This window comes from Microchirus variegatus (assembly GCF_963457635.1).
Source record: "Microchirus variegatus genome assembly, chromosome: 18".
Taxonomy (NCBI): domain Eukaryota; kingdom Metazoa; phylum Chordata; class Actinopteri; order Pleuronectiformes; family Soleidae; genus Microchirus; species Microchirus variegatus.
The window spans coordinates 8,407,505-8,426,709 of record NC_139819.1 but is presented as its reverse complement, the minus strand read 5'-3'; the positions used below and the strand labels follow the sequence as shown (position 1 = coordinate 8,426,709).

Below are 19,205 nucleotides of genomic sequence, written 5' to 3'. Positions count from 1 at the left end.
AGTTGTTTTCATCAATCAGTGTAAGTGGAAAGCTTATTTTGTTTGGAGAATATTTGTTTTCATTTGGCACAAATTGAATATAAAATATATTTTTTTTATATAACTGTACAATCACTGGACTTATTATTTTTCATGCGCCCAGAATGAGCCTTTTATATATCAACTCTGCAGATGTCCTCGTTTTGGATCACCATGTTTTACAGTAGCCCAGAAACATCTTTTGAGTTTTGACGCTAACTGAAGGCAACATAACCTCTTCAAAACACTTGGAAGTGGAAGGGAATTGCGAGATGAGGGATATTTGGCCGCAACGTGCAATTTGACCAATTTTATACACTGTAAAGTCCAGGTCAAGGTGAGCTGACAGAATACGACATGAACGTGTGCAGACAGAATGTAGGCCTTGCAGAAGTAATGTTTTTAAAGGAATTGGCGCATTCGTTGCCTTTGTTTGACAGTCAGAAGAACTGATCTGTGGTACGCCAACACAAGTCATCGATTTTGCTACCGAGTCCTAATCTGCAGTCTATTTATTTAGTGATAAATATTCTCCACCTCCATCCAACTAATTATATGAAATCTCCAGCAGAAATCACAAATGCACAAGTCCACAGCGTGGCGTTCGAGGCGTTTTGAAAATGCTCAATATGCTGCAAATCACCACACGGCTCTCCAGAATTTCCTCAGAGGGCTCTTCAGGTTGCCATTATTCTTTGTGGAAAATTGCTGTTCCGTCTCCAAGTCAGGTCTCTAAAACACCTGAGCCGAAATGAGACCACATGTGGTACCTTACTTTGTAAGAGGGGGGAGTGAGAATCTACCAAAGAAAAAAAAAAAAGGAAAAGTGGGTGATGTTGGTAATAACAGAGGATAGTGACATCAGACGAATAAAGATGAAATGGAGAAAAAAGCATGTCTGAACATATTAGTGTGTGTGAAATAATATTACAAGAATCACAAGAGTGAGATTTGGAAATTCCAGTTTAATAGCATGGGTGGATGGTTGGCATGTCCCAGTTTGTGAGTGGCAGGAGAAAAGAACCGAGTACAAAATAACAGAGAGAAGACGGACCACAAGGTGCCACAGCCAATCCACGTCTCATGAGGTTATTTTTCGTCGCATGTCTATTTCTTTCTGGAAACCATCGATTGAGTATCGATTGAGCTTAGCAGCTCAAAGACGGAAGCGTTTAGCCCACATGACTCTCAAAAGAGAAAACATGAACAAATCTGGTTCGGATAGATTAGGGTTTCTTTGAAAAAGGCACTGGCTAATGTTTCACTTCAGTCTTATTGAAAACACCAGTGTCCCAAGTTGTTTAAAGTACAATTTCCATCGATATGTTGTGGTGCAAAATCTAAAAACCCAGAGATAAGCAAGACAACCATTGCTGCTGAATGATATTCTTTCATTATTGCTAAACATACAGCGTTAACACCTGCAGAACAGATCCATTGCTTATTATATTCTAAGACTCCTGTTGTCCCATCTTCAGAGAGTGAGAGAAAGTACTAATTGAAGTTTCTGAGCACACTCGCATGACTTGTGCGTGCCATAATGTTTAGCTCCCTCATGTGTATGTGTGGGCATTTCCACTGATGAAAACCTTGATAACTCTATTCTCTGCTGCATTTCCCCGTTACCAATTACAAGCCCAAAAAATGTCGCTCTGCCTTTGTAATGCATGATTTACCCGAGAAATGAGCTTTGGAGGTATTAGGGCCTGGTGGACTGTGTTATTGTTCCACCGTACAGTAGTGTCGGCCATGTTTTCTCCACTATGTTTTTTTGTTTGTTTATAGAGGTTTAAAGTTCCCCACAGGGAAGCAATAAGTGGCACTCACAGGGTTATTCAGTATGTACAGATGTGTTTGTTAGTGGGTGCTTCTGTCTTGATTGATGGATGCTTGTGGTGAGAGAGGGACTTGGCATGCATCTCCACTCTCTGCCTAATAGGTTATTGAACGACAGCGGCCAGCTAGGATTAGAAACCACCAAAGTTAATGCGAAGCTTACCCTGCATATGTGTGTACGGGCCTGTATATGTGTGTACTTAATGTGCAGCCAGTATCCAGTCAATATCACACAGGCCCTCATAAATCTGCAAGACATATTGGCCTAAAACATTTCTCTGATCAATAGGGATTTATTAAAGAGGAGAGAAAAAGAGGATTGAGGGAGAAAGAGAGCGGTAGCGTGGCTGACACAGACGAGAGCTGAAAACTCCTGCATTAAATGCTCGATCGGAGTACAATAATAAACAGAAGTATGAGTTTTTCCCATGGTTTTCTTGTTCCTTGGTGAGTGGCCAATTAATCAACGAAAATGTCAGCATTGTCAAATGAAAAGTTACTTTAACAGGAAGCTGCGGTTTGAATGCCACAGTGACAATAAAGAGGTCACAAAAATAAAACATTGTTCCGGTGGATGAAGCAAAACATGGGGAACCTGTACCTGTTATCTGTACCCCTAAAAGACAACTTTCGTTGATGAAATAAATACATATATATCTATGGATTTAAAGAACATACATTCTCCGTCCAATTTAAACTGCCGTGGCGGTGAGATTGTACAGAATACAGTTACATTTGTCTCCATTTCTTTCCACATTGGTAACACACACGTGCTGCTGATGGTTTGCTGAAGCATTGCTCATGTCCTTCAAACTGAGTAACTATAGAGCATTTCTTAATAATGGTATTAAAAGCATTTAATAAGAGCATTTAAGAGATCAATACATGCCATTGGTTGAGAAAGGAGTCAAAGTAATAATTGTTTAGTCACGTGAAAATGGCTGCTTGTATGTGTAATGTAAACTCTGTAATCCCCCTGACTTTAAAGATGAGCGTTTGAAGTGGTATAATGGACACTTGAGTAATTGGGTCATTTAATGCTTGAATGATTGCTGCATCGATTGGGGACCGACTGACACGCGGATTGATCTTTGCCTTGTAGGAGGAGCCGTTCGTAATGGTGTCGGAGAACGTTCTGGGAAAACCAAAGAAGTACCAGGGCTTCTCCATCGACGTCCTGGACGCCCTGTCCAACTACCTCGGCTTCAAGTATGAAATCTACGTCGCACCAGACCACAAATATGGAAGCTTGCAGCCTGACGGACAGTGGAATGGGCTGATTGGTGAATTGGTCTTTAAGGTGAGAAAAACATACACAAACCAAAGACACTTAAAATGTGTTTTTTGGTTTTCAATCAGCGTAACGGTATTTGTACTATATTTACTTGTGTAATAATGCCAGATAGAATGTGAAAATCCGATGTCAGTCGCTGCAAAGCAACGCACCATTAGCGTTGTGCTTTCTATTGGATTCCAAGAACTAATCATGATATTAACCATATTTGGAGGGCCAGGCCATCTGGAATATAGAAGCATGATTCGCCCCATTCTCAACTTAAATGTGTCAATCGCTCCGCCGTAACTGCATGCGTCATCCCTCACTGAATTGCATTACTTTTTATAAAGGTAAAATAATTAAACGCTAAGCGTTAATTACACACTTGCCACAATGTCAAAGTTCACGAGCGCAGTTCCGGCACGTCCTTCCTTTGTGAAGGGTTCCACGCTGCCAAGATACAAACGTATAAATGGTCTAAAATGAACAATGTCTCCCTTTGGGTTACCCTTAGAATGGCCAATCTTAAATTTTCCTCCGCACAAACCACCCGCTTGGTGGCTGTGCTCCTTCACCAATACCATTACGCTAAAATAAAATCCTGTCTAGAACCCTGAACAAGTTGCAGGTGTGGAATTCACAAAGCTGGAGAGGCTGTTATTTTGTGAAGTGGCAGAATTGAAAAACACAATTTTCGTGCATTACCACATTTGTAGTTCATTATCACAAAATCTCACTTCTGTGTGAAAACCAAACTTGCAAACCAGGTATTATTTTATGCTGCCTATACTACTTGGTCCAACTGTCTATTCCAAAAAACCATATCCAATAAAGATGCAAATCATGCAGATGTCTTAGGATTAGTATGTTGATTAAAAAGTTCAGTAGCTCCCAGCACATACACGACTTCTGCCCTCACCCTTATCCACTGCCCAAGAAACAAAAGCAAACCCATGCAGACAGTACAAGAATAATAATCATCTATACACTGAGTCACTTGTGGTTTCTCTGATATTTTCCTCCTGTGGGACTTTGGTACCCCTTAGCATTGTAAGAGTTGTTTTAAAGGGACTTGTCAGCAATAGCTCTTGAGCTCAGCTCACTTTCTTACAGTCTTGCCATTGTTTTGTCCTCAAAATACTTTAGTTCTGCAAGACGGCAGAAAAATGTAGAGCACAACAGGGCTGCAAAAAATGACAGTAATGATGAAAAATCATCCATTTTACGTCGACTGTTCCCTGGAATGTGTATACCACATATACAGTGTGTTTTTCATGGGAATATATTACATGAGAGGACACTGGGAGGACATGTCTCAATCACCCTTAGCAAAACGCCCAGATATTATAATAATTAATCATGCAGGTCGGCAGGTCAGGTAGTGGCAGGTACACCAGTGAATTTATGTGTCCAGTCTGAATAAAATGATGGTTGGAGTTATTACAGTTTTGCCCCTTTAGTTGTGAGGGCAGAACCAGAGTTTGATTGTCTTTTTTGATACAGTAAATGATTGTATTTACTGTTAACACAAAACAAATATTTGAACCCAAAGGACCGCTAATATGATGTGTTTGTACTGTAAGTGGTGCAGCAGAGTTAGAGGTCGTTGTTTCTTTGCCATAATAAGCATCTGTGCTCTTTCATAAAAGGCTGTTGGGAATAGATTTCGACCCTATGTTGACTTTGAGACATTTATCAGTAGTAAAGTACAACACTTTAATGCTGTTATATAGTTTTTTTGTTACCTTCTGTATACATTTGTGAACGTGTTGCTCATATCTGCATGCGTGCAGTGCCCTTTACTGTCCTGCACTAACACGGCATCCTTTATTTTCATGATTCCTTGGTCAAGGCTGTGCGTTTTATTATTATTTTTTATTGTTTTCCAAAGATTTTCCTCACCTTTTGACTTATTATTTTTATTGGCTGTGTGTCAGGGAGTAGGACTAAAATGTTCCTTCACGACTAGGCTCTCCTTTGCCTGACCTTGTATACTTGTGTGTGTGTGCGTTTGTATTCCCCCACAGTGCAAGCTCACAGAATGATAGAAAAACGCTCCGAGCACAATGCATATTTATGTGCACACGGAGACGAGCAGAAGCTGTAAATAAACTGCGACAAGCAAATCATTTTGTTTTCCCCATCAGTCAGCAACAACGTTTATCTTTCCAAAAACCCAATTACTAGATAATTATTACCCAAAGTGCTCTGTGGAAGTTTCTATGTTGACAGACCACGGCAGTCAGCATAGCAATTAATCTCACACACTTACACACACATGCAGAATTCCTCTTCATATTTTTTTCTTATGTAGTGCAAGTGACCTTCCTTTGCTAAGTATTTTGTTTAAAATGAGCTGACTTTTCTTTCCCACAGTGGATCCATTTTTTTTATCACGTTCTATCTTCATCAAAGGTGCTCATTATTTTTTTCCGCGTCTCGTACGTGTATAGATTTCACACACAACTCGGAGCATCTTAAATCCATATGTAACACGTAGACGACTACAGCTGCTGTCCAAACGGGGCGACTGTAAACAATTTAATTAGTCGTCCTTTTTTCATATTATTTGAGAAAAGCAGAGCAAGTTTTTGGCAGAACATCACTGGCTCTTTTTTTCTTGACTTAATCTTTCGATGTAAATAACTAAAGCGACTAAAGCAGTCATTTGTTGTCTCTTAAAAGTCCAACAATTCAAAGTGAAAGCCGATCAATGGGATAACAAATGAAGATTCAAAGGCCATGCATCAAAATATACCCAGCCTTTTGGGCTTACAGCAGGCTTACACTACAATAATCCTCCCGTGCTTATGTTCAGTGCAGAGACAGAGCAGAACATAATGAGTGCTTACTTTTGCTTGTCCTATTTTTTAAAAATATCTAGTTATTATACACTACTAAATCAACGCAATATTTCAAATAAATGGGTTGTCAGCAAACTTTTGTTGACCCAATCCATGACTCAAAACACGGGGTTGAAAGAGTAAATAACTCTTCTTGTTTAAAGAGTAAACACTCTTGAGATTTGGTGCCCATCAAGCTGCTTTCACAAGAGTTACAAGGTTAAAAATAATGACAAGATTATCTGGATATGACCCCATGAGCATAATAATGAGCACTGCATTTGCTATCAATTTGGGGTACAAACAATTCCTAAGAAATACAGTCGTCCTGGAACTTATATCGTAGATACAACAGCAAGTTTAGCTTGTATCTAAGTATAAGCACTAAGTATATATATATATATGTATATATACTAAGTTGCTACAGAACAGTGAAGATCATGGTTACACAATCATAGAAAACCTTTTAGAAAAATCAAAAAGTGGCTCAAAACAAATAGCAATACACTCCCCAACACGCTGTTTCTAAATTCAGCACCGGTGTCTACACTGTACAGGGCCTGAGTTTTTATATATATATGTATTGATTTATTTTTGAGGTTTTGCTTTTGTTGCTCACACACACACTCGCGTCTACAGGAGACCACTTTCTAAGAAAGTTACAACATGAAATACACAGGTATTTTTTGCATTTACTTTTGCAGAGAAAAAGAGAATGAACGCTCTCCACGGGTCGTTTTTTACTCAGAAAAACATACTCTATGTATCAGCAGGCAGGGTATCTCCATGCTGTGACACTATGTGTGGTATGCATTTAATAGAGGAGAGGCAAAGCTTCAAATTGCCAAAAATATAAGTTTATTTATTGCATTTATTGAGTGACTTTTTGTAAGACTTAATTTTTTTTTAGGAAGTTGTGATCTGTGCGAGAATAGCAACCGATCACCAGAAGGGACCTATACGTGCAGAGTGGTCTTATCTCGTTTTCACACCAAATAGTCCGCTAGACTCCGCTCAATTGGGGTTTGCAACATTCAGCCGGTCCAAGTTTCCCGGAAGTCGTCACAGGCTTGAAGTCGCTGTCCATCTGGATCTCGATCCCCGTCGACATCCAACAAAATGACAAAAATAAAATATCTAAAGTTTATAATCTGACAAATGTTGAATATTTACATTTATTTTGTCAAATGTTGACGGGGAAAACTTGCTACTAAAGACAGACAGCAACTCTAAGCCTGTGACGACTTCCGGTCCATTGAGCTGTCACTCTAAAACTCAGTAGCCAATCAGCAGACGGCTTCCTAACGCCCGCCCACAAACTAAACACCACGGTGCAAAGAACAAATCAGGGACTGCAAAGAACAAGTGTGTTTTCAAACAATAAAATACTATATTTTTCGAATGATTAAATCCACATAGCTTCTTTAAAAGGTGTTGTTTGCTTTAAGAAAAGAGTTATTTTAAAATATTGACACAAATCTAATTCCATACTGTTTCTGCCCCATAAGAGCAAATCATGGAGTTGCATCAAATCCCTTCAGGCTTAAATTTTGTGCTAACATACTACACACATGTTTTGGCCCACAATGCCCTGCGTTGTAGGCCACTTCCTGCATTTGGTTCACTCGAGGGGTCGGGATTGTCAAATCCTCCTGTGATGCTAGGTTTTGGGGGTAGTTCACAAGCATCCAAAAATTGTGTTTTTTAATTCCTGAGGGTCACATTCCTCTCACAGAAAAGGTACAGGAGTGTTGTTCTTTAGCTAAAATTCTATTATTGATCATTAATGCCAAAAAAGCCCTACCTATTGTACCTTAAACGTGATTTCCTCACATCAATATTCTGCGATATTTAGCACTCTTCTCCTCTTCTTCGTGCAGCGAGCCGATGTGGGACTATCTGCCCTGACCATCACGCCTGAGCGAGAGAGCGTTGTGGACTTCACCACTCGCTACATGGATTACTCTGTGGGTGTTCTGCTGCGCAAGGCCGAGCGCACCGTGGACATGTTTGCCTGCCTGGCACCGTTTGATCTGTCACTGTGGGCATGCATCGCAGGCACTGTGCTCCTCGTCGGCATTCTGGTGTACTTGCTCAACTGGCTCAACCCACCGCGGTTACCCATGGGCTCCGTTTCCTCGACAACACTGTACAACTCCATGTGGTTTGTGTACGGCTCCTTTGTACAACAAGGTAAGGACGGAATCTACACGACACGAGAATTAGCAGCTTTGTCAATCTATTCCAATCTCAGGTTCCTTGAATGATTTGTCTTTATTGTATTTGTTTGAAATGTTGCTGTAGGGATATGGATTTTTACAACTACATATTGGATTGGTGGGGTCTATTTACAACCTTTAGAAAGGAAAAGGGAAGAAGGGAGGGAAGCCATGAATAAATGTGCTACAGCGTGCCAAAGATTTGATAGTAGCTGTCTCCTGTGTGTCATAAGTGCAGATTGACCTTTCATGTTCAAGCACAGTAGTCAAATGAGAACAATGGGGGGAGGAGAGGTTTTGCTCCACCCGGACCCGGGCGAGGATAATGACCTCAACCTTGTTATCTACTCACAGATTTTCCAGAATCCCTTACTCCCTGCTCAGGTGGCATCTGACACGAGAGGGATGGATTTGCATTTAAATCAGTGCAGGGATAGAGCTGTGGCAGGGAAAGGAAGGGGCAGTGGGGACAATGAGGGGGAAATAAGATAAAATACAACAAATGTGTATCTTAATTAGGTCTGTTTTCCACACCAACGGCTAGTTGGGTACATGGGTATGTAGTTTGGTGTTTGTTTATTTGTAGGTAGTTGTTTGATTCATTTGTCCATTCATTAGTTAGATAGATGGCATACGCGTTTGGGGTTGCAAAGGGGCGGAAAATTCGAGGAAAACTTCAGGTCAATTTCCAGAAACTTTCCATAGGAAGTTTCATTCAGGAATTTTGGATATTTGTTCATGTGATTTATGGGAATGAGTGATAATTTGATAAAAAAAATGATGATAAATAACATGATGATTAATTTGTAACTAGCTATCTATGTATGTGTGTGTATATAGTTTTCGCTATTTTTGAGAATATCTCGTTTATTCCCCCTAATTCCAATGGATAGTTTCCGCTTTTTGAATATTCCTGGAATTTTGCATGCCTGGTAATTACCCGTCTTCTTTTCACACATAATCATCCATTGCGGTTCAGCCTGCTCTCAGACTTGTCTCTTCGTCTTTTTCCTCCTTTCTGTCTCCTTCAGTTTCATTGTCTTCATCTCCTTTGTCTTCTTGGTCGTTTTTTCTTTTTTTTTGCATCCTCCAATGTATTTATTTATTTATTTATTTATTTATTTATTAATCTGCCTGCGAAAGATTCTAAGCCCCGAAAAAGCAACTGATGAGCATTCCACCATTTGGTAAATAATCCTCCATCTTGAGCTGCGGGTAATGGCTGTAATGATGATGATGATACATTCTAATTGCTGTTTGATATTCACAATCGTTTCTCTTTTTAACTGTAATTAACATTTTAGTCATGGCATCATGGGGGGGGGGGAGGAGAGAGCTTTATTATTATTTAATTATTCAAGTGTGTGTGTGTGAGTGTCTCTGTGCATCAGTGTGTGTTTTGTGTTGCATACATAAAGAAGGTGTACCTCTGTTTATAGTGGGTACCTCCTGATCATGTGAGAAGAGATGTCCTGTATCCACTAGCTATTAGGTGTCTGATTTGTCTAAAAGTTAGAACTAGTTGGAACAATCTGTCACAGAATTACCTGAGACTGTAAGTTAAAGCTCACAAGCTGTAAAAAGTCTGCAGTGTTTTGATCCCTCACAGTTATTTAGAACAGCAGATGTCACTTTTACATTTTGCTCTCTAATTACATCTTAACTGACGAATTAGGCATAAACTATCAATTCCTGCTCAAAAAAAGGTTGACAAAAGTCATGTCAAATGGACAAACACTTCCACAGGATGTTCATTCACTTTTCACAGACAGCAGCTCTGTTCTGTCCCAGGTCTTTTTTATTTATTTATTTATTTTGCCTCACCCTGAAATTTCACCCTCAGGGAAAATTGTTTCAAATGCAAATAAACATGCAGACACAGTAGGGGAACTACTGTGATGAGTGATGAGAGTGAATAGTCGAATGTGATGCAAGAGTTTTGCTTTTGCTTTTGCTTTTGTCAGGTTGGGTGTAGGTGAGAGGAGGAAAGATGAAGGTGCAGAGACACTCGAAAAATACCTCTTAATAAAGCCCCTTTCAACCCTTTTCTTTTTTGGCAAACAGATTTTTTCTCTATTGTCTTTTCAGCCCCCAGCCTTCTCTCTTTTTTCTTATTTTTTCCTTTACTCCATCTGGCCCACAAGCTACCTGCCAATTGAATCTGGTCTATGTTGATTCACCATTAGTATGCATGTTTGAGTGTCTGTGTGTAAGATCTATAATAACAATGGATCTCTTAACTTAAAGGTCCTATTGAGGCTGTGGTGGGAAAATGGTTTTCCTGTCTAAAAGAGAGAGAAGGAAGCGAGTTCAGGCATCATGAGAGAAAGCACAAAATGCTGATTGGTTTCTGACTTCAGCACAATTACAGTGTCTTCTCAACCACAATAAAAAGGTCTGAGAGCGACAGGAAAAACATGCTGATTTTCCAATGAAATATCGTCACTAATAGAGAACAAAAATATAGCTGTGTGTTTTGGAGTAATTGTGGTTAACCATAAATATTGGCAAAAGGCTATGTGACTAAGGTACAGATGGAGACTCGGCATAAATCATGCAACGGTGACATTACAGGCAAACGCTGGCGGTGGTGGTTAAAAACGTGGATATATCGCTCACTCGCATCAAGGTCAGACACCACGGCAACCGTGATGATTGCTGCACATACTTTAAAACGCAATAAAGAGGGTAGGGAACTGTGCGGATGCGCATGGTACAAAAGATTAATAATTGAGCTATAGAAAACACCATTTCCCACTTACAGGTGAGACAGGTAGCTGCTTTTCCTGCTTTGTGTGGGGGGGGAAAAGTGGCCGTGTCATCCTACAAGCGTGCTGTGGAAAAGGCCAATGGGAGAGATAATCCATCAGCAGACGGGATGTTGTACAGAACATTTTCATCACAAGCTGTCCTTTATAAGAAAAGCGCAATTCATCTGCCACCACATAAATGTGACTTGGATATTTCGGCAGTGAATCCAGATGATGAGAAAAGCTATTGTACGGGTAAATAATTTGCTATAATAAAACTTAAACAAAAGCTAAAAAAAGATAGGATATGATCTAATATGATGAAATGTGTCCCTAGATTAATTTCAAGCTTTAAGTCTCTGGCCCTGGCTGAGGTGGCAAGGTCATTCCAATATTTCACAGAGCCAGGAGACAGGAGACTTAAAGCTGTGATGAGTGAGCACCAGGTCACATTATTAGGAGACATCGCAGACATTGATTGGCTGGTGTGACGCGCCTGAGCAGACGATGGCCTGGAGGATGGTGATGTCCACTAATTTGCAGACTTGCACACCAGGTTTTTGGATTTTTTTGAAATAAGTCACCATAGGCAGCGGGTGGAAGGAGGAGGGAGACATGCAAGAATTCAGAAAGATGGAAAAGCGAGACAGCCTGCAGCAATTTGGATGAGTTGAAGGGAGTGATCGAAAGTTAGAGTACCCAGACAGAAGTTTTAAGAGCTGTGAGCAGAAGTGCTGATAAAGAATTGCCGATCTTTACTTAGTGCTGTGGATTCAACAAATACTATTGGGAATATAATACTGTGGATGAATGTAGCCTTTGTGACATTGACATTTTCATATACATGGTGTTAAATGAAAAAGAATTTCTATCTTCATCAAATAAGTTAATTATGTTCAAAGGTGGCAAATCAAACCATCTGTTTGAGTCGCCTGTTAAATTATAATTGCTGTAATGATGCAATTAACTCCAAAGTTTTTAAAGAGGAGTCGCAATTTCTAAGACAACAGAACAAAATGGTAAAACACCTGGGAGCTAAGAAATAATAAAAACAACAGAAATATAATTTAGCACCTTCCCAGAAAAGCATCGAGAAGATCAGATGTTGCCCTTGGTGATGCCATAGGCAGGGAACTTCAATATCAACTTGTCCAAATTAATTTCAACTTAAAACGGGTAACTCGCAAGGTAGCAGCTTTAACTGCTGTGAGCTGAACTCCAGTTGTGTCGCTCAAAATCTTTTGGGATTTCCAATGAGAGACGAACGGTCGTCCTACGTCTCTTCTGGTTGTTGTTCTCAACGGTTTTGGTCAAACCTGTGTTTTCTTAGATTCTCTCTCTTGAACTACATATGTTTTTTTTAGTGTTGTCAAACTTATCGCTGGTGGAAAGCAGCGCCGTTGAAACCGGAGATGGGAGTGGCCACAGCTGTGAAATGAAATGTTTACCCTGCTATAGATTAAATGTGCAAACATGTGACAAAAGAAAGCAGTTAAAGAATATGCCTGTGTCTGCAGGTGTGACTCTGTTCTGCAAGTCAGATGTGTTTGAGAGATAAAAGTCAAACCACGGGAGACGGATTGTGAACGCAGACACTTTTTCCTCGTTTTTTTTTTCCCCTTCCATCTATTTTGCCGTCTCCTCGCTTCCTATCTTGCCCCGACTCTGAAGCTCTCCCACTAGTATTTGAGCTAAAGTAGAACAGTCAAAAGCAAAACCGCGGTGTCTTTCACACGTCTTTCATCGACGCTCACTTTGTCTCGTGGTGTTTTCTGCTAATTAATGTCCTACCCAGTGTGAGAGAGAAGGGACACCACAGAGAAACAGACTGTTTTTTTGTGGATGTGAATCGTCTTCACAGCCCCACTGTCACCATGACTGTGTGTGGAGTGCGTCTCAATTAGAGCTATAACTTTGTGGGAAATGCAAACACAGTTCCACTCGTAAGCACACTAGGAACTGTTGTTTTTACCGTGTGAAAAAAGAAAAAAGACTCGACAGATATTCGAGCACAGGCACAGTGTGAGGACCATAGGCCACAATCAGAAGTTAAATCTTTCCATCTGCTGCTATTAACAATTCTTTTTCACTTATTTTTTCTTACTTCTTTGACACTTTGCACCGCCTCTTTTCACCGTCCCCTGATGTGCATCAATCTGTCTCTGTGTGTGAAAGAAATGGACGGGAAGCGACTGAGTGTGTGTGTGCTCTTTTTTTGCCTTACTAAAGAGCCAGACAAAAAAAAAGAAATCACACATTTGTTTCTATGTTTTCTACTCACTGCTGAGTTTTCACAATGTGCTCACATGCATCACTCCCCATTCCCTTATGCTCTTCCCTCGATGTGTCTCTCCCTCTATCATTATATCTGATCCAACTGCGACATACTGCTGGGAAGCCAACACTTTCATAATTTTCCTGCTCTCCTCTTCTATTTTCCTCCTCCTCTTCTCCTCCTCATGTGTCCCTCTAATCCATTATCTGTCTCTAACAACTCTGTTGTGCTTCTGTGAATTGGACACCCATCCCGACTGACCGTCCCCCTGTGTCTCTGGATCTATCCGCCCTCTTTTACCTCTTTCTGTCCCGCTCGCTGTCTCTTTTTTGGCTCCAAAGACGTGCCGCTCAGCAGTACCATTAAATGTGTGTCTTTCCGCTGTTCTTTCTTCCACTCCGTGTCCTCTTATTTCTGTCACAGTTGCTTCCATTCCATCCCCCGTCCCCCCTTTTTCCCCCTCACTGCGCCGTGTGATTTCTGCTTGGCCTCCCTCTGTCTCCGTCTCCGTGTGATGAGGTGCAGTTATGACTAGCTTCACCACTTCCTATTTAAAGCTTAACTTAGTCCGTCGGAAACCCTCGTTCGCCGGTGGACGACACTTGTCTATGACAGTAAGGCCCCATCCCATTTCTCCCCCTTTAACCGTAAATTCCCCTCGTTGAGGGAAGTGGCTTCCATATGGAATTGGGACACCACTATATGCAAATTAGCCTAGTGAACACAAAGAACGTGCTAACCTACGTCACATGTTTACAATTCTACCAGAGGAGCGTGATACTATTTTCATTCAGGAAAAATTGCCGGTGGATCAAACTGTTGTGTTGCCCGTTGCTGCGTTGGCTGTGTTTGTTTTTCTCCGTCAACGCCATTTTTTCTCCTATAGGTTAGGGCAAACATTTAGGGTTTGGGGAGGTATTAGGAAGGGGCCTAAGTCCATAAATGAACTGAGACATTTGTGATTTTGTAGTATTACCCTCTGATAGGAGCCACTGCTATAGCAACACAAGTCATCGTCCCTTGAGTTGATGCTGTGAACTGTTGCTTATGTACACAACCAGCAGCAACAAAACAACATTAATGTTTTCCCCTCCACCGACTCCCAATGGTGTTTCGTTCTTCGTAATTTGCCTTACAAGTTAACTAAGTAGCATATATTGGATTTTTATGGTTTTCTTGCTGTCTGTCAAAGCAAAAAAAAAGGAATGATGTGTGGTAAGAGTAAACAAAAGTGCTTATGTTATAAAAGGGGGAAAAAAAAGGCAGCAAAATCCACAGAGCTGAATGGAAAGGTCTCTGTACTATGTGTAAAACCTTTAAGTAATCCATTGTCATTATAGAGGTATTGATTATAGCTTCTTTAAATACAAATCTGATCACTGACTCGCTGCAGAGCACGTGCAGCAATCTTTTCAGGATTAGGGGTGACCTAAAAATGTGATTAAAGAAACTACACAAAGTATTTGGGACTCAGGAGATTGCTTCACAGAGCTTTAGGACATCTCTATTGTTGCTAAAACATGATCCTTTTTTTTTTATCAGATTCCAAAGATAACACAAAATGATGATGTTCAACTCATTTCATTCCTCGTGGAGATAAAAAAAGTATTTCTATATTTTGATTTTCATCGCAGGGAAACAGATTTGGCCTTCAGATTTAATTAGCTTTTCTGCCACTAGTGCAGACAGGAGCTGCAGCCACAAAATATCTTTTTCATACTCATATTACACACTGCATAATAGGGTGCAATGTACAGTACGACTTGGTTCTTCTTCTCTGTCTCCCACCCTCTCGCTTTTTCTCTCTTTCTCGCTCTCACACACTCATATTACCTTAAATGTTTATACATGCTGCTTAAATTGCTTGAAAAACCATGTTTCCCGCTGTTCTCCTACAGCAAATGTCACATTCAGCTGGAAACTGCAAAGCACGAGATAAGGACAGACGCAGCAAACATTTGCAGAGTGGAATAATCTTTAATTGTGCAATACACGGTTTTGCCCTCACCTGTGTTTCACTGCGATTTGTACGTCCTGTTCGGTCGGTCACAGCCCACTGAAATTGGTCCTAGTCTTTCACCAGCGAGTCAGAGATGCTGCAGCGAACGGGAACTTTAATGACATTTGTTTGGGGCTTTCTGTTGTTAACTGTCTCGGATAAACAGACTGGGTGAGTTTCATTTATTTCCCAGTGACTGTTGTAAAGGTCAGGTGGGGAGAGGAATGCAGCCAGAATAAATAATCGATTCATTTGCCTCTTGTGCTCGCAGTTACATTGTCTATGATTTTTAATGAACCTTTCATTTGTTTATAAGCTTATCTTAAAAAAAACAACTGTAAAATGTAAAAAATGGATTTAAAAATGTCTTAGTACAGTTTCAACTGCAGTTGAAATGACTTGTCATCAATGGGAATGATGCCACCTTCATAGCAACTGTCACAGAGCTGGTTTCTCTTGTTCATCAGCACGAGGCACGGCAACAAACGGCGTCCCAATTACCCTCAATAACCTTCAGTGCATTGAGATATTTGGTGGCAATGCACTGTCGCCCCCAACAAAACTCCAAAACACGTCAGTCAAATGGAAGAAGACAGAGGAACGGGGGGGGGATGGAATATGATGGAGGGAACTGAGCATTGCTCACCTTGTTAGACACCTTGTTAGTGCTCAGTCAGTCATTATAGTGTCTGCTGAGGCAGGACTGTGGAGCAGACTGGAGAGTGAAAGTGAAAAGTCGTGAGTGAGAGGAACTGCAGTGACCAAAGCAGCAAATGAATAAAAAAAGTAAACACAGTGGCATTCTGTTCTAATGTACATATTAAATGTGCATGTGTGTTATGTTGAAATAGGTTGCCATTTCAAAAACAAAACAGTAAGGCCCCGTCCCATTTCTACCCCTTAAAATTTCAACTTGGTTTGGAGTGCCCTCAACCGTATATTCACCTCATTGAGGGAAGTGGCTTCCCTATGGAATTGGGACACCACTATATGCAAATTAGCCTAGTGAACGTAACGAACGTGCTAACCTACGTCACATGTTGACAATTCTACCGGTGGAGCATGCTACTATTTTCATTCAGGAAAAATGCTGGCGGGTCCAGCTGTTGTGTTGCCCGTTGCGTTGGCTGTGTCAGTTTTTCTCCGTCTTCGTAAACGCGGGGTCGTACCTATGTTCCCCGGGTCCTATGTTCCCCGATCGGGGAGCATCAGACCTTTTTTTAAAAAAAGGGTCCTATGGGTAAGGGTTAGGGTTAGGGTTAGGGTAAGGTGCAGGGTCCTATGTTCCCCGGGTCCTTTTGGGTGAACAGCGGGGAACATAGAACCCTTTTTTAGAGAAAGGGTCCTATGTTCCCCAGTCTCATACAAAGTGGGGAACATAGGATCCTTTGGGTGAACAGCGGGGAACATAGGACCCTTTTTTAGAGAAAGGGTCCTATGTTCCCCAGTCTCATACAAAGTGGGGAACATAGGATCCTTTGGGTGAACAGCGGGGAACATAGGACCCTTTTTTAGAGAAAGGGTCCTATGTTCCCCAGTCACATACAAAGCGGTGAACGTAGGACCCGGGGAACATAGATACCGTCCCGTAAACGCTTTATCACAAATGTGATTGAAATCTGAAAACACTGACAAAACTACCCAGATGTAGCAGAGCTAGCTAGCTAGCTAGCGGCTGTTTGCCGAGTGCTTCGAGAGAGTTTGCCCGATGTGGCTGCCATCTTTGTTGAAAAAAATCAGCCGGCTTGCTGATTTTGCAAAGCATCATGGGTAATTTATCTTCCACTTCCACGCCCGCATCAGAGCTCACTACATTTTGAGGGTTGATACAAAGGCAAAATCACACACCCCTGTAAGTCTAAAACCTCCATATTTGAATAATGCTGAAGTTACACATATTGCATTACTGAATACAGAAATGTGTAAATAAATAAGACTTGTGCAAGAGCTGTGCCACACTAGCAAACAAACAAAGACGGATTCTGGAGTGTGACTCCATGAATTCATCGGGAAACACGGACTATGCGTGTAATGCGAATGTTGACATACTGCCCTTGAGAAAAGAAGAAAAAGAAAGAGGGAAAAACAGTGCATGCGGTGGTGGTGGTGGTGGTGTATGTTCGTCGAAAGCCTTGAAATATTGAGACCGACGTTAAAAGCAATTTGATCGATTCAAACACAATCACCGTGGAGTGAAAGAGCTTAGAAATATACCCACAGACTTTAGAACGTGTGCATAAGACACGCACACACACACACACACACGCACACATACACACACACGCACACACAAATGGTTCCAGTCGAGGTAAAAAAATTGCTGAGAGAGCCATCTGTCAGAAGTTGCACTCAGGAGGCAGCGCGGTCTCTTTGGTTTGATAGAACTAGATATTCTGCATGCAGTCACCTTTAATGAGGCCACAGCACTGACGGCACTAGCTGAATTCACGCTGCATGTGTCTGCGTTGGACGCTGTGTATTTTTTGGGTTCGAAAAAAAAGGACTGGAGTGGCTGGAGGGCTTTGGATATAATCTGACTGACTGTGTAATTTGTCAGATATCTAGTGCAGTACGTGTGATTTCAATCGAAAAGACTCTCAGTTTCAGGCAACAACCACCCTGGGTTTTGTTTAGTTTTATTATTTTATTCTATTCTATGTGCTTTGATATTCAACATCAGTTTGAGCTCAGGTAGCATATTCACGAGCACACACGCCTGACATAATTGGTACGGACAGACTTCTATCTGCATTACAAGGCCACCAGAATAAGATTTTTATCAATAGTTTCATCCACCACCAATTTGTAAACATGTAAAATGCACAATTTCCAAAGAAAATCCATTATTTTCACAGTTCAGACACGAGAAATCACATCACACGAACACCGACACACACACAGCCTTTCCCACTGCCCGTTGTAACCTTTCTATTATACAACACAGATTGTATTGATCCATATATAGCGCAGGGGAAACACAGCCTGTAAATAAAGGCCAAAGGAATTTTCTGCTGACGCCATCATTTTTTATGTTCCTTTCAACTGTGAAACTGAGGCAAAAGTGCTGATGATGCTTGAAGAAAGGAGGCAAGAAGAGGAGAAATGAATGTTTCTGTAATAAGTTCAGTGTCAAGCGATTTTTGCATATGGTGCACACACGCACTTTTTCTCTCATCCTCGCTGTCACACACACACACACATACACACCCACATACAAATTCACTGCACTCCTACCCAAGCTATTTTAGGAGGGTATTAGGAAGCTGCCACACTAAGCCACACACACACACACACACACTCACTGATGTGTCACACACGTACACTCAAACAGAAAAAAGCCCTGGGGTTTATCGCAAGTCTCCACACTTGGCCCAGTGCAACCTGGATCCTCGCAGGCAACTCTACCTCCATTTATTCCTAAATAGCACTCCACGGCTAAAAAGGCAGTCAATTTTAATTACATTTACAGGCAATAATGCAGCAAGTTGTTGGGACTTTGTGAATGGAACACACGCAAACTAGTGCCCGCGTCTGGTTAAGGGTTAATTTTGCCAGAAAATGTATTTAAAGGTCACATATTATACCCTATTTCTCCAAGTTAACCTAGTTCCCTGGTGTCCTAATGAACATGTCTGTGACATGTTTGGTCAAAATACCATAAGAATGAAGTAAAGCCTGGCGGGAAACCCTGATGGCGCTTTTCCACTGTACAGTTGAAGCCCAGCTCGGCACGGCACAGCTGGACTCTATATGGTTTGGGTCGTCTTCCATTACTATATTACCACCTCAATGTGGGTGGAGTCATCATACCATGGCTGTATGAAAATGCAGTGGTGTTTTATTAATGGCGAGCAAAGCAGTTGTTTTCTGTGTAACTGAATCATAAGAATCAGTTAATCAAAGAGATCAGTTTAGTACTTCCTGCATGACCCCGAGCATAGACTCCGTCTGAATTCAAATACTTTCAGCAGTGCTGTAGCTAAATACAC

At 41.1% G+C, this 19,205-nt stretch overlaps 1 protein-coding gene across 1 annotated transcript in view; it reads left to right on the top strand.

Annotated features, from left to right (window-relative positions):
* Positions 1-19,205, top strand: part of grid2 (glutamate receptor, ionotropic, delta 2) — a gene marked incomplete at both ends in the record, with an annotated part of 423,554 nt that overhangs the window by 321,347 nt on the left and 83,002 nt on the right. Inside the window, 2 exons of the mRNA XM_083904505.1 lie at positions 2,957-3,154; positions 7,854-8,166. Coding sequence (XP_083760631.1) covers positions 2,957-3,154; positions 7,854-8,166 — 511 coding nt within the window. The remainder of the gene's footprint in view (positions 1-2,956; positions 3,155-7,853; positions 8,167-19,205) is intronic.